Raw genomic sequence first — 15,378 nt, 5'->3', positions numbered from 1 at the left:
GATATATAAGAGAAGAAGAAGCAAGTGAAGGGTCAAGGCCAAGACGGCTACTATGCCTGACGTGATTGAAACACCAGCAACAACACACGCTACTCCAGCAAAAGAAGGCTGCAATCTGTCGATAGAAGGTAGCAACGGTCAAGGACTAGGGGCCAACAGGATGTTCAGATGAGTAGGGAATTGGTTGCGGGACCCCCCTGGCCATCAGATTTGGAGTCCACTCAGACTCACACGCACACTTCACCGTACGGATCAGCGGTCCCTTGGAGAGGGGATGTATCTAGCCTCTAGGAGCAGGGTACCAAGGTCGAAGAGAAGACAGGGTAAGCTGAGGAAGCTTGCTGTGGAGTGTTGTATGTGTGTGTGTGCGTGGTGTGGATGGGAATAGTTGCTGTTGTGGGGAAAGCGGGAACGTGTTTGCGCTCTGTCACGGTACAAGGAGGATGGGAAGAACTAGAATGGAGTGAAAACAAATGTAACGGTAACTGGATGGTAGCCCACAAGTGTCCGCAACATGAGCCAAAGTAAGAAACTAAAAAGAATACTGGATAATTAAAAGAAAGCCAACGAGGCTGGGGATGCTTCGTTGGCAACTAAGGCGAATTGCCTACCTCAGGTGTATGGCAGACAAATCGATGACATGTCGGTTAGCCCAAAAGGTGCCTCGGTTGATGGGATTTTCCCTCGAGTGATCGCTTGTGGCCATCAAACGGATGTGCAGCGGTCTAAGGCAAGTTTTACCCTCGCCGTTAGCTTCCCGCTTTAACCCTTGCATCATGTGCCAAAGGCTACTAGTGTAATGGTGTTGTATCCCTAGAGAGGATAGTTCTCCAAATTGGGGAATATCCTCATGGTCACTCCAAATTCTTAATCCATTGGGGTTTCGGAGCAATTCCAGCAGCAATGATGGATGGAGTGGAGGGTTAGAAGAGGCCGAGGGGCCGAAGGAGGGCGAAGATTGGATATGAGTGGCGCGTAGGACGACACTCACGAGGAAGCCCAGCGCAATGCGAAGCGTTCCAGAAGCCGTGAGTGGACGGTTGATGAGAAAGTAGTCTGAATCAACTAGGTAAGCACGTAAGGTACCTAGGACTTGGTATTAACTTCTGAGCAGCACACGGCTACCTTAGGCTTCAGCCCGTCCTTCAGGGAGAGAGAGACTGTTGATTGAGATGGCAGATGCAGTGGCGGGGATGAGCCTGGCAGGCGTCATGTTTTGAGTATTACCGTTGCTGGTAAGGAGGCAAAAGACCAGACGGTCGGCAAGCCGCAAGAAAAGATGAGGGTCGTTGGCTTTTGCTTCATCAGCAGCGGCGGCTTCCAGGGGGGTTGCTGTTGTTCGCTCCGCAAGAACGGTCAAAAGAGGAAATTGTTGCGGAAAAGGGTGGAACATGTTCGTTGCTTGTTCTTCGGCCCGCTCCAGTGCTGTCTACGGTTCTGCCTTACTCCGTATTCCTGACTAGATGTCGCGGGGCATACGTTTCGCACCAAAGCTGGGCGGTTTCCTTTTTTTTTTTTTTTTTTCCCCCTCCTGCCTTCATGTTCAGATACTTAGTTAGATGGAGGAGGGGAAAGATGAATGTGTCAGTGTTTGACATTAAAACACTCTTTGACATTTGCTCCGAAGGCCTCCTCCATGTGGTTGACAACTGATACTTCCCTTACTTACAATGTACCTTGAAGCCACGTTAAGGCTTGCACAAAGCTACTGCTCGGAGCAATCCGCCATGCTTCGAGGTGGCTGGCATTTTAGACTGAGAGATGCTTGCTTATCCACCCTTCAGAAGTTCAGATACTCACTTCAACCTTCTCTCACCCCTCATCCTAACCCTGCATTCTTCACTCTGCTCCTCAAACATCTGACCCATCGTCTGTGGGTTGAAGCAAGGAGCTTCAAGCTTCGTTGTGGTATACTATTAGAGTGAGATCTGCGCCCGTTGCTGAATCAAGCGCGACTCACGAAAGAAAAGAGACACCACATCCCACACAAGACACTAAAACCCATGCTCTCATGCTCCGTTTTTAGTTTTCTAGCCCCTCTCGGATGATTAACGTCGCTTAGATGGAAGAAGAAATGCACCCAATCCTACGGCTCCGGCAGTGGACCCCCGGCGTTCAGGCGCGCTCCCGCAACACTATCGGGCGACGCCACCCCATTTCAGTCGAGCTTGCGAAGATCGCCAGATACCTGCGTTTTGCAGCTATTTGTACCTGCCTCGCTTTCTACAGTCTCGCTCAATACTCACGTTCTCTTTCATCTCTGCTTGACCAGCATCTATGCGGATCCTCTCAAACTGCACATTGCCAATTAGTCTGTCGTAATCGACTCTTGAAACTGACTGCGTGACAGCCTGGCCCATCTATGAACGCTTTTCATCTGGCAGTAAAAGTACTAAAAGTGAATGAGACGGGCTCATTTCGCGGTGAGACGTTGACACGCACACCCACACTCGCCAACGAACCTTTTCACCCCCGCGAGACCCTCCTCGCTTACGGGACAACTATGGCAACACCCGAGATAGCGACCAGCCCATGCAAAACACGTCAATGGAACCCTGGCCAGCCTCACACGTTCACAACCCCTCTGAACCCTGAAGCTGCGGTCCGGGGCTGGGCTGGAGTTCTGGCTCTTGCACGTGGATAACTGTCACACGCAAAGGTCGCTTTCGGATGTTTTATGCCGCCGCATACACATAGTCTGCTTCAAGGCTTATATCTACCTTTTGCTACTCTGTACAGGCGTTCCTTTTCCCAAAAGTTCCACACGCGCAATTACACCCGTCGCTCTCCTGTTCATGACGCAATGAAATCATAGATGCATACTGTACATTGTGTTTCCTTACTATCCCATTTATGGAGAAGCGGATGCCTGCTGCTGCGAGTTGCTGTCGGACGAGGTTCCGTTTGTTGCTGCCGGTGTGGCGGCAGAGTCCTTGTTGGCCATGGCCATCTGCCAGGCCGGGATAGAGGCCTTTGCGCCCGTGGCACCGCTGAACGGCGAAGGGCGGTTGAAGATCGGCGTGCTAACGGGCTTGATGGTCTCGGTGCTGGCAGCGGCCTCCGTGCTGTTCGCAGCAGGAGCGGGCGTAGCGGTCGCACCAGGTCGCAGACCGTTGGCGGGTGTCGATGATGACGCGGCGGTCATGCGTTGTGTGATCAGGGTCTTGAGGCTAGTGAGTTCGGTGTTGACCTCCTTCAGTCTCGAGCCGGTAAGATCCTTCTGAGTATTCATAGCCTTAGGGATGGAATCCTTGAGGATCTGCACGTCGTCCTTGACGCGCTGTGTCTCGAGTTCCCTTCGCTGATTGGCGTTCCTCAGTTCCGTCATAATCTTTTCAATATCCTCCAAAGCCGTGTCCAGTTTTTCAGTGCGTTTTTGCTCCGTAGCCTTGAGTTCCTCTGTATCCTTGGCCAGTTGCTCGACAAGCCCAAAGGCCTTGTCAAACTGCTCCTCAATCGACTTCTTATCCTGTTCGAGCTTCTCGGGTGTCGGCGGCGCAATCAGAGGAACCACGTATCGCTAAGCTTTGTCAGTCATCTGTTTTCGTAGAACCAGAGGTGTGGAAGTCCGTACCTTGGCCAGAGTGTATGCGCCGTAGCTGAAACCACCGACGACTGTTGCCATGATGAACCAGTCCCTCCAGTCTCTCTTAGGGGGCGGTGGAGGAGGTTGCCATGCCTGGTACTGAGGAGGGTATGCTGGTTGGTAGTATTGTTGTGGTTGTTGCTGTTGCTGCTGCTGAGCGACCGGCATCGGACCCGGTGCAGCCTGGACGCCGACTCTCGATAAAGCGGCATCGATTTCTTCTTGGGTCAGGTTCTTGGTCCGTAGGAAAGACATGCGACTCTCGATGGACGAGCTTGCAACGCTCGGGTCCTGCAGAACTACAGTACAGTCAGTATAGGGTTGCGCGCGATACATCGGTTCTTTGGGACTAACACTGCGTCTATCTACAAGTTAGCAGGCCGTCATTGGACATTGGGATTGGGTTCACCATACCGCTGATGCGACGATATCCTCTCGTATCGCCATCTTCAATGTGTCGCCTTATCAACCTCGCCGCGAACTTCTTCAGTGAAGAGTACACTTCGCGGTAATGGAGGCGAAGGTAAAAGGCATGTGCAGTTGGAAGGAATGACGGAGGGCCCTTCGCGACCTGATTACGTGCAATAATGGGTGGCCGGATCCTGAGCCGAGGCTTCGGCGCAGAGCAGCGGCTGGGGAAATGTCTGGAGCGATTACCTAATGCGGAGAAATGCCGAGCAAGTACCGTCCGGATGTCCTTCGTTCACCGTCACGTGTTGGGCATCACCGAGACCGTGGCAGCCGGGGACCCATCGCCCATTGTTTGAGAGGGGCAGTGCGCAACCAATGAACGAGGGGCAGAACAATTTGTTTACTTGCTCCAGAGCAACAACACTTTTGCATCTGCTACCCGATCCGCCATCCCACTCGCACCTCCTTACACACGACGCATGCACGCACGCGCAAACCATACATCTTTACTCGAATTCGTCGCGCAACAGCTTGCTTCTATCCCCGCGACTCGCAATTGTTGGCTCCTGGATCGCAAGTCCTTTCGCAAGTCCGTTGACTGCGATTTGGCACTAGAACTCCCACTGTTCAGCTCCCTCCTACCATGTCGCAAGACACCGGCCTGTGGAGTGTGCGCAGACCAAGAGAAGTCAGCATTTTCCTCAATATCAGCCTGTCGCAATACCATGGCCTCTAGAGATTCGCCCTAGCTAACATCTTGCGCAGACATTAGGAGGCATTAACTACAACACCGGCCTACCTCAAACCGCATCAGCGATGAAGCGATCCGCCTCAGGCGTCGGCACGGGCGCGCCCTACTCAAACAGTCATGGCCGATCCATGTCCGGCTCCAGACAATCTCTGGCATTATCGCGACCTAGCCAGCCCATGTTCCAGCGCTCATCATCCGGAACGAACTTGGCAGACATTGGCCTGTCCTCAGTGAAGCGAACATCATCGATGCGCGACAAGTCCTTTGCCCCGACGCCTGCACCAGGACGATCTTCACAAGACGATAGAAGGAGCAGCGTGTACCGCGCAAGGACATCAACCGCCGGACCCATGAGCCACCAGAGTTTCTTCCAGCAAGCACCACAGCCTGCTGGCGTACCACGAGACCCCCGCCCGCTGCGAGACAGATCCTACCAGGCTAGAATAGGACAAGAGCTGCTGGATTACCTCGCCCAAAACAACTTCGAAATGCAGATGAAGCACACCCTATCGCAAAACATTATCAAGTCCCCTACACAAAAGGATTTCAACTTCATGTTCCAATGGCTGTACAGACGGATTGACCCGAGCCACAAGTTCCAAAAGAACATCGACCAAGAAGTGCCGCCTATCTTGAAGCAGCTGCGGTACCCGTACGAGAGAAGCATCACAAAGAGTCAGATTGCCGCTGTTGGTGGTCAAAACTGGAGCACTTTCCTGGGATTGCTGCATTGGATGATGCAGCTGGCGCAGATGCTGGATGGCTACGCCTGTAGTCGATACGACGACGCTTGTCTCGAAAGCGGCATCGACGTCACCGGGGATCGTATCATTTTCGACTTTTTGAGCAAGGCATATAGGGACTGGCTTGCCATGGACGAGGACGCAGACGACGACGATGCCAACCGAGCACTAGCCCCTCATATTGAAAGGATGGCCGCCGCTTTCGAGCAGTCCAACTCCAAGTACACCTCCGAACTTGAAATGCTCGAGGCAGAGAACAGCCGACTTTTGCAAGAAATTGAAGATCTTGAAAAGTCTACACCGGATCCCGCGGTACTCGACAATCACTTCAGGATCATGGAAGAGGACAAGATCAAGTTCGAGGAGTACAATGCGCTTGCCATGCAGAGATCCGACAAGTACGAAACCCGAATCAACGTTCTACACGAAGAGCTTGATAAGCTCAATGAGGAGCTAAGAGAGGTAGAGGACGAACGACGAGGACTTCAAAAGGCTGTGGACGATCTCGGCATCAGCATGCAGGATATCGACCGCATGACTGCTGAGCGGGAACGTCTTCAGAAGGGAATCGAGTCGGCATCGCAAAGATTGGAGGACGTCAAGAAGAAAGTCGCCGAAAAGGAGATGGAGGCGAGCAGGAGATTGGACGAACTCGAGAGAATGGTAGACAGATACAACACTTTGGCGTATCAGATTGCGCTTATACCTGCAACCGCAGTCAACGCTAACGGCAGAGACTACGAATTGCAAGTAACGGTCAACGATGGACCGGACTTCAGCTCTTCCCAATTGAAGGGCTCTAGCGGCGTTTCTTCAAGCGACCGATTGCTTGCTGACCCTGTTACTGGTTACCAAGCCGCTCACATTCTCAACCTCGACTTGCGCGGACAGGTCAAGAACAGTTTCCTCACGCTCAGAAAGGAGATTTCCGAAAGGAGAACCATTGCTATGGACAACATGATGAAGGATCATGATTTGCTCGATGGCATCAAGGAGGCAATCGAAGACAAGCGTAACGAAGTTGAGGCTCTGGAGCATCGTGTCCGCGCTGCTGAAGAAGAATATGAGAAGACCAAGGAGGTACGTAGTATGCCTGATCTGCACAATAGACCACCCACTAACAACACAACTATCACAGGTAACAACGACACAAAAGATGGCGTCTGATGCCCAGATCGAGAAGATGGAAAAGGAGCTTGCCAAGATGCGAGCCACTTTGTCAGAGTCGGTACAGCTGATGGAGCAACGTGAGATGAACACCAGCATCGAGTAAGTCCAAGTAAATCGCAGCTACCGGTGCGTCAGTACTGACCGTTACCTTAGATACGAACAGCTCGTGCTTCGTGCCAACTCCCTGCGAGAAGAGCTGCACACAGAGATTGACCGCATGCTCAACGATGTCATCAAATTCAAGATTCACGTACAAAAGAACCTTGACGACTACGAGGGTTTCGTGGCCGATGAGGTTCAGGCAGAGTTGGGCAGCGAGGAAATGGGCGACGACACACGGAATATCAACATGTGAGATCTGCTTTGCAAGGTCCTGTGGGTGGCTTGATGGACGCTTTCCTTTGCGAGGATCGTCTATTGGTTTTCTTGATGAGCGTTCCGCTCGGGCGCAACTTTTAGTCCAGGGCTTGCTTTTGTTCTTGTTTCTCAGATACCATGATGACGGATAATGACGGCGACAGGGACTTCACAGTCTCGATGAATTTGAACTTGTTTACTGTTTTTTTGACTTTTTTGTACCTCTATGGCTTGATTTGGTTTTTGAAGACTTCCAGGTAAAGCTTAGGGCCCATTCGTCTAGTTCTGCGCGGCAAGCTTTTGCGTGGGAGAGGCACAACTCCATAGCTATCTCCGCCTCGAGACGCAAAGGTTGATGGAAGGATACAAAAGGCGAGTTGACAACCTGATGGGATTGCTCATGGCACACTATCTGTACGACATCATAGCCACCATATCTCACATTCTCAAACCCCATTGTACACAACCAAAAAGACAACAATCCATATTTGAGGACATACAAGAATGCCAGCCGCAGCTATCATGAACTTCCTTACACCGACAAACCACCAACAACTCCCCCTGCCAAACAAACCAGCGACAAATCCCGACGCCGCAGTCTGGGAATCAGCAATCCTCGCACTACGCCGACAAAGCAGCATTCCACTCTTGGACAAAAAGGTGCAAACATGGCGCGACGGGTTTGAAGAGGCAGAGTACCGGGACGTCCACCATCTCGTCCAGGAGCACCGCTTACCACGGGACGCAACACGGCAAATCCAAAGCTGGCTACGGGAGGCCCGTACGTTGGAGACCGAGGCAAAGAATTGCGGACATAAACCTACAAGGATCCTGTACGCTGGTATTGTGCAGGACTGCGAGGCGGAACTGCATTGTCTTCGGAACCAGTTCGTCATCAAGACGTTTCGGTTTGAGCGTATTCCGCATAACCTTGCGAAATTACGGCGATGGATTGGTCGTAGCGAGGAGAATCCAGCAACAAGTACCACGGGAGTTTCTCTAAATACTACCACGATTGAAAATAAACCGTTAGGAAGGACCATATCGCTTCCATCCCTCGGCAAACCGCGACCGCTCAGCCTTGAGCTCGTAAGGGGAGCCATGGAAATACCAGACGAGATCGACGGCCCGGACGCAATGGACGACGAGAACGAAGAACAAGAAGAGGAAAAAACAAAGAAGACGGAAGATTACACCTGCTCTGACCAAGAGTGGGCTCATTGTCTGGAAGACTGGAGTCGACGCCAAGAAGACTGGGCTCAACAACAGGAAGACTGGGCTCGCCGCGAGGAGGAGCAGGAGAGCCAGCGGCTGCAGCTGGCGATGAGATACAAGTACCCGGTCAACATGCGCCGAGCCAAAACACAGTACTTGCGGGCCATGGAGAGGCAGGAGTGGGAGCAGGAGAAGGGGGTGTGCGACTTTGCTGGTCATGATCGTTTCTCGTGGGCCTCGGTGTAGAACATCATGTTGGAGATCACCCCAGGCGTTCTTTGCGTTGCAGTCTAGAGGATTTCAATGACGAGATAGGAAATTACTGCCAAAGACCAAGATGTGGTTTGCTCATGAATGGTGAATGTGAGTCGCATTGAAGTCAGGTTGTCAGATGCGAGTGCGGTCACCATGTCTCTTGTTGCTTTGCATGCATGCTTACGTGAACTCTGCCATGTGTGAACAATAACCGTAACTCGCAAATGTGGTGTACAAGTAGGGATGAAGAGGCGACCCCCAGTTGGTTAAAAGTCGCATATCAGCTCTTCTAGGGTACTTAGGTCCCCTGTTCTAGGGTACCTGATTGTTATCACTTTCAAAAATGATGACTTCTGAGGGTGAAAAGGTAGAGAGATGGGTTACGAAAAGGGACTAGCGTCGTTGCCCCGGTATCTCGCACAACGCACAACGGAGGGATCATTCCACCGTGTCTCCGTGATGGGCCGCCGGTACATCAAGTAATACGGTACCGCCGGACTTTAGCAACCCCCGCACTCGCACACAAGCCAAGTGCAATAGCTCACCCAAAGTCCCTTAAGTTGGTGGGTGATGGAGATGGGACTTTGGAAGCCGGAGTCGGTGGCTTGAACCTTCAGGGCTGGTCCAGTCGTACGGATCATTGGACTGTCAATGAGACGGGCACACCCGTGGGCGGGTTAGGGGACTTTGGTTGTCCTAAAAGCCGGTATCTCCACTGACGTGCCAATCAGATGCGCCGACTTACATGAAATGACTTAGAGGTAAGGTAGTGACGCGCAGATGCTTGACGCGTTGCGACAGGTAGACCAGCTCACTTTTCATAGCCATTGGACTGATGGCTCAGAGCTCATCATTCCTGTGGCTCGCAATCGCACATCTGACGTGCAGATTTAAACCAAGCCTCACCGCATGAGTGATGCACACGTATCGACGACTGCCTACCTCATCTTTTCTCTTTCGGACCGGGCTCATTGCTCTCGCTAACGCCGAGTGGATCCCGTTCCGTCTAGTCCAATTCCCCGGCCGGCGAGCGCGGATTGCAACCACTTTGAGCTTGTCTCTTCCGCTCCCCTCCCTCCCTCTCCTCTTCTTCGTGTCACATCCTGCATATGTAACAAAGTCCAACTCTATCTATATATCTCGGAATCCCCTCACACCCCTCGGGCAAGAGGGTCTTTGATGAACCATGTCCAAGTTCAGACAGTTCTTCCGCACTTTCTTCCAACAACCGCCCATACGTCCCGGTACTAAGAAGGCTTCAGCAACGCCGGCCTCCGTGCTCGCCCTTTCAATGGCCTCATATTCAACCACCGTCACCAAGATCCCAGACCTTGGTCCCTCGCCCGAGGATGCCTCATCTAAGCCTCATCACGTCACGAAAAACGGCAACAGAGTCGGCTTCAAGAACGTCCACCCTTCCTTTGGTGATGGCATCGGCTTTTCCAAGATGGTCCGCCATGTCCTCTGGTACGTTTCAATCTCAATCTCATTCTCACAGCCCGGTCACGCCGGCCTCACTTCCGCTTCCACTCCCGCTCAATCGCATCTAACAACCATCACAGGCCGCAAGTGACGGGTGAGCTCAAGTGGCCAGACACCACGCCGCCAACAGTGACCGTCAAAAAGCCAGAGTTCCTGCCCAACCGCACAGCCTCAGACAAGCTCCGCGCAACATGGCTGGGCCACGCCTGCTACTACGTAGAATTCCCTTCCGGCCTGCGCGTCCTCTTTGACCCTGTCTTTGAAGACCGCTGCTCCCCCTTCTCATTTATGGGTCCCAAACGCTTCACCCCCAAACCCTGCGACCTCGCCGACATACCCTTTGTCGACGCCGTCTTCATCAGCCACAGCCACTACGACCACCTCTCCCACGAGTCCGTCCTCACCATCCAAAAGCACAACCCAAAGGCCCACTTCTTTGTCGGCCTCGGTCTAGAATCCTGGTTCAAGAACGCCGGCCTCAAGAACGTCACGGAACTCGACTGGTGGGAGGACGCCGAAATCACCCTCAACATCGACAAGGGCGTTGACGAGGCGCCCGAATCCATCACCGCCCAGGTCTCCTGCCTCCCCTGCCAGCACACCTCCGCCCGCACGCCCTTTGACAAGGACACGACGCTTTGGGCTTCGTGGGGCGTCAAGTCGGCCGGCAAGTCGGTCTGGTTCGGCGGCGACACGGGATACCGCGCCGTGCCGTGGACCCCGCTCGACGTCGACGACTACGGCCCAAAGTACGCCCACCTGCCCATGTGCCCGCAGTTCAAGCAGATTGGGGAGTTCCGAGGGCCCTTTGACCTCGGCCTGATCCCCATCGGCGCATACTACCCCCGTGTTGCCTTCTCGGGAATGCACGCCAACCCGTTCGATTCCGTCGAGATCTTCCAAGATACCAGGTGTCAGCGCGCCATGGGCATCCATTGGGGAACGTGGGCTCTGACCATGGAAGAGGTGCTGGAGCCGCCTAAGCTTCTCCAGGAAGCCATGAAGAAGAAGGGCTTGCCCCCGACTGGCGTGTTTGATGTGTGTGAGATTGGAGAGAGCAGGGACTTTTAGGTGAACGACCGTTTGCAGTGTATTATTACTGTATTCATTATCTGTTCTTTCGCATCTAAAGCGGGCGTTCTTTTGGGTAACGGTTCCTAGATACTATGTAGATAAAGGCATGCAGCGCGAGATATAAGCGTCAAGCCATAACTAAAATGCGTCACTGAAGACCACGTTAAACTCTAGCTCAGCCCGTTTGACTTCGAAGAGACTCGTAATTGGTGGGCCAACCAGTTTGCGCATCGCAATAAGGCGGATGACTACGCAATATGCAGTCAGCCTGCACCTGAACACGAAGTGCCAACAACATCTACGACGCCAATGGGTTACCGGTCACATGATACTAGAACCCCCTTAATTATCGCTTCGTCAGATGCTTCGAACATCCAGCCAAACAATAACGCACGCTCAGCGCTCATCCTCATCATGGCTTGCCAGGTCTGCAATGACCTCCACGGCCATGGAGACATTCAAGATCCAGCCTTGAGGACCAGGCGGGACCATGAAATATCAGGGGTGCCATGGGCCAAGTTCCAAAGCTTTGCAGCCTCTTGTCACACTTGTAGTGTCCTCTTAATGGGGTGCCGAGGCTGCTTAGCACAGCATAATATTCATGAAGCCAACATCAACCATTGCGACATACAATTCATTTACAAGTTGTCGTCTGACCTCAAGTACGATTTTCCGGTCGACGTTGACAAACAAATTCGATTTAACATGACAGATGGGAGTCGCTTTGAAGTCGAAAGTTTTGCGCTTGAGGGCGGTAAGCACAACACAATCCATTGGTGATATGTGGAATCATAAATGTTGAAAGAAATGCCCCAGATCCTGTTCGTGATACATGGGAATCGATACCGACCACATACAGGACATCGGAAGGTACTGATTCGGATACTGCTCTTGACAAAGTCAGATCATGGATTGAGATTTGTCTCGGCGATTCTCATGCATATTGCGAGTCTCCTGAAAAGCCGACGCTTCCAAGCCGGGTACTAGACGTTGATACGCTAAAGACATGATTCGACTCATTGATTCCAGCGGCCAGCACGAAGACTACATCACTCTCAGTCATTGCTGGGGCCAAAAACAAATCATAACCAGCACAAATGCAACTCTTTCCCAACGCAAGACAGGGATTCCAATGACCAGTCTTTCGAAAACCTTTCAAGACGCCGTCCTAGTCACTAGAAGACTTGGAATCAAATACATCTGGATTGACTCACTGTGTATCATCCAAGATTCCAAGCTCGACTGGGAAACAGAGTCTGTGAAGATGGCTGAGGTCTACAGTAACGCTTACTTGACCATTGCTGCTACGCAATCACGCAATGGTGATGGAGGACTATTTGTCAACACACCCGACTTCGAGGTCTCTGACTCTGTCTTGCCCACGGTCACGGGTGACCCCTATCGACTGCTCTTTCGCCGTAGAATTGACCATCATCTTGAGGTCATCAATATCGTCAATCCAACAGACCCAGGAGATCCAACATCCTCCTTCCATCCTTTACTCACTAGAGCTTGGGTCTACCAGGAACGCATGCTGTCGACACGCGTTCTGCATTTCGGCCCCCAAGAGATATTCTTCGAGTGTCGTTCCGACCTCTTCTGTGAATGCGGCCGGATCAAATTTCATGGGTCATCCGACTCTTCCCCCATATCCATCACCAAACTCTTGCACGCTTCCGCACTTGATAGCGAGGTTGACGGGTACGACTGGGTGGATGTAGCTGGCTATTTTATGGCGAGGTTATGGCGCACCCTGATCACCTCATACACTGCGCTTCATCTCACAATGACCTCGGACCGTCTACCGGCCATTGGAGGTCTCGCAAAGCATATGGCGGTCAGGCGAAAGTCGTCCTACCTGGCAGGGATATGGAAAGACTCCATAAACGATGATCTTCTTTGGATCATACGGACTACCCTCAAAACCCCGAGACCAAGTCCCCGGACCGCACCGACATGGTCTTGGGCTAGTGTTGACTCGAGCGTCGATGTGTGGGACGCAGTGTTTGTCTGGGACCCCGACATTGACTACGAAGAAGACTCCAGAGGCCTTTTTGAGCACTACAGCACCGTTCTGGACTGCAAGGTAACTCCATCAGGCGTGGACAATTATGGCGGCATAGCCTACGGGCTCTTGAGAATATCCGGCCTCACAATGGAGGGTGTACTTGAACGAGACACCGTGATTCGTCACGGGAAGGAGACCGTGGTTCACTATGTCGTTGTATCGACCGGGCGGTTCCATATCCATGCTGATTACGTCTTGGATAGCCCTGGTACACACCAAGTTCTTCCAGGCGCAGATGTGCTCTGCCTCAGGATGAGCTTCATCCAAGATGGATCGAGTGACAATTTCAAGCTCATTTCACTGGTCCTGAAGGAAAGCAAGCAGCAACCTGGTAAGTTTGAACGGATCGGATGCTTTTTTATCCAGTCAACTACCCCACCGAACGATTTGCAGAGAAGCATGTATGCGGATGGCAGCGTGCGTACAGTGGATATTGTGTGACACAGCGACATGAAAGCACTGGCGAAGACTCGTATCGGACCACAGCACAGAAGCGTAGTCCATCGTCGGCGACACCGTTGCAACAGAGAGCTGTCTGGTATTTTGTTGCCTCTAGGGCAGCAAGTGTGCCCAGTTCAATTAACATCGGAATACTTTCGATGATTGGGTAAATTTCTTCTTGTTAGACAGGAACATGAGTTATTGAGCACATCGCCCTATATCGTTTCAATCTCTTGTGTGACTCTACAACTATAAACTATTTTCATCAACAATGTTTCCTTCCACGCAACAAGATCACATGCAAACCTTCGAAGCCTGGTTACACAGCAGGCCTCACAAGGTCGTTGGCCAAAACTTCCCGATAAAATCCTCCACATCTTTCCATAAAGCCTCTGGCTCTTCAAGCGCAGCAAAATGACCTCCTCTCTCATGCATTCGATACCAGCTCACCTGGTCTGTTTGCTTGATCCACCTCTCAGGTGCAGAGACAAGCTCATACTTGAAGGCTGAATATCCTAGTGGGACTTTGAGAGTCTTCCAACCATTCATCATAAGCTCAACGTTCTCAAAGACCACACGATGGATATAGACCGACGTTGGGAAGCACCCCGTGAACCAATAGAGGGCCAGGTTCGTGATGATAAGATCTCTATCTGGTGTCTTGTCAGACCACATGATCATCTTTTCACCGATCCAGGCGAGTAGTGCCACTGGGTTGCTTCCGATAATGTACCCTGCACTGGCTGGCTTCGTTCCGTCGAGTTGGATGAATGCGGTGCCTGTCTTTGCAAATTCGGCGATTCTGGCAAAGGCTGCTGTCTCGTCTGGAGTATACCGCCCTGCCTCAATACCGGCCTCGACATCTTCACCAGCAGGTGGTGAAACGTTCAGCATGCTCATGTGGACGAGTTTGCACGCTGGATCGAGATTCGCAATGACGGGCGCTGACCAACCGCCGAGGTCACCGCCTGAGGCAATGTAGCCGGACTTACCAAAGCCCAACGCATGCATCATCTTTGACATGAGGCGAGCATTATCGAGATGCGAAAAGTCCCTGTCGAGGGGCGGTGCGTCAGAGAACGGAAATCCGACATGATGAGGCACAATGACGTGATAGGGAAGCGACTCGGTGTCGTATTGAGATTGAAGTTTGCGAAGGATCGGGAGATACTCTACAACAGAGCCTGGCCAGCTGTGTAGGAATAGAATGGGGATTGCGGCTGGGTTCTTGGAGAAAAGAGCGAAGAAGTTGATCTTGTATGTTTTGGAGTCGTCATCGGTAACATCCATATTGAACTGGGGAAAAGTGTTGAGAGTAGACTCCCATTTTCTCCAGTCGTATTCGTTGCCCCAGTATTGGACCAACTCCGAGAGGGCATCTCGATGAAGGCCGAAAGACCCATCATCCCTCGAGTTGAATCTATTGGGTTTGGGAATGGGGGTGAGTTTGAGAAGCGTCTTCAAACTGTCAATCTCAGCATCAGGGACTGAGATGCTGGTGGCCGTGAGATTTGCTGAAGGAGGGACCTCGTAGGGATGGGCACTGAAAGGCAGGGAGGCCATTGTCTGGTATTTGGTAGAGTTGTGTTGACTGAGAGTGATGAAGAAGGGAAAGATGGTTTGTTTCTTTCCTCTTGTAAGGAATTGAAGCGATCTTTATACCAAATCTTCAAGTCAAATTGCTCAATCTGTTGCCTGGTCGTGCTATTAGCGGCCTGTTAGTAGGATCAGCAGGCAGACTTCCAGAAGTTTCGTGAAGCCACTTTCTGCTCGTTGCATAACCGATAGTTGCCATAATCGAGCGTAACAAACATCTTCTGGCTAT

The 15,378-nt window shown here is 52.0% G+C and overlaps 5 protein-coding genes across 5 annotated transcripts; 2 read left to right on the top strand and 3 right to left on the bottom strand.

Annotated features, from left to right (window-relative positions):
- Positions 1-204: 204 nt before the first annotated feature.
- CLUP02_16485 (uncharacterized protein) lies at positions 205-1,393 on the bottom strand (the record flags this gene model as incomplete). The annotated part of the gene is made up of 5 exons (XM_049295407.1): positions 205-238; positions 303-341; positions 432-485; positions 612-1,056; positions 1,162-1,393. 5 exons carry the CDS (start codon positions 1,391-1,393, stop codon positions 205-207), a joined length of 804 nt encoding a protein of 267 aa, XP_049152554.1.
- Positions 1,394-2,851: 1,458 nt separating this feature from the next.
- CLUP02_16484 (uncharacterized protein) lies at positions 2,852-4,346 on the bottom strand (the record flags this gene model as incomplete). The annotated part of the gene is made up of 4 exons (XM_049295406.1): positions 2,852-3,520; positions 3,575-3,885; positions 4,001-4,157; positions 4,320-4,346. The coding sequence occupies 4 exons, from the start codon at positions 4,344-4,346 to the stop codon at positions 2,852-2,854; spliced, it is 1,164 nt and encodes a 387-aa protein (XP_049152553.1).
- Positions 4,347-4,372: 26 nt separating this feature from the next.
- Positions 4,373-8,479, top strand: CLUP02_16483 (HEC/Ndc80p family protein; the record flags this gene model as incomplete). Its single annotated transcript, XM_049295405.1, has 8 exons — positions 4,373-4,555; positions 4,613-4,711; positions 4,763-6,571; positions 6,630-6,760; positions 6,815-7,012; positions 7,126-7,275; positions 7,346-7,476; positions 7,530-8,479. 8 exons carry the CDS (start codon positions 4,373-4,375, stop codon positions 8,477-8,479), a joined length of 3,651 nt encoding a protein of 1,216 aa, XP_049152552.1.
- Positions 8,480-8,831: 352 nt separating this feature from the next.
- CLUP02_16482 (NAPE-hydrolyzing phospholipase D) lies at positions 8,832-13,723 on the top strand (the record flags this gene model as incomplete). Its single annotated transcript, XM_049295404.1, has 11 exons — positions 8,832-8,855; positions 8,924-8,958; positions 9,021-9,156; positions 9,290-9,370; positions 9,480-9,599; positions 9,684-9,955; positions 10,051-11,008; positions 11,219-11,798; positions 11,861-11,993; positions 12,074-13,443; positions 13,506-13,723. The coding sequence occupies 11 exons, from the start codon at positions 8,832-8,834 to the stop codon at positions 13,721-13,723; spliced, it is 3,927 nt and encodes a 1,308-aa protein (XP_049152551.1).
- Positions 13,724-13,886: 163 nt separating this feature from the next.
- Positions 13,887-15,116, bottom strand: CLUP02_16481 (uncharacterized protein; the record flags this gene model as incomplete). Its single annotated transcript, XM_049295403.1, has 1 exon — positions 13,887-15,116. One exon carries the CDS (start codon positions 15,114-15,116, stop codon positions 13,887-13,889), a length of 1,230 nt encoding a protein of 409 aa, XP_049152550.1.
- Between the last annotated feature and the right edge of the window lie 262 nt (positions 15,117-15,378).

Source organism: Colletotrichum lupini, chromosome 9 (assembly GCF_023278565.1).
Source record: "Colletotrichum lupini chromosome 9, complete sequence".
In the NCBI taxonomy this organism is placed as follows: domain Eukaryota; kingdom Fungi; phylum Ascomycota; class Sordariomycetes; order Glomerellales; family Glomerellaceae; genus Colletotrichum; species Colletotrichum lupini.
Note: the sequence above shows the minus strand (reverse complement) of the source record. Positions and strands in the feature narration are given on the sequence as shown.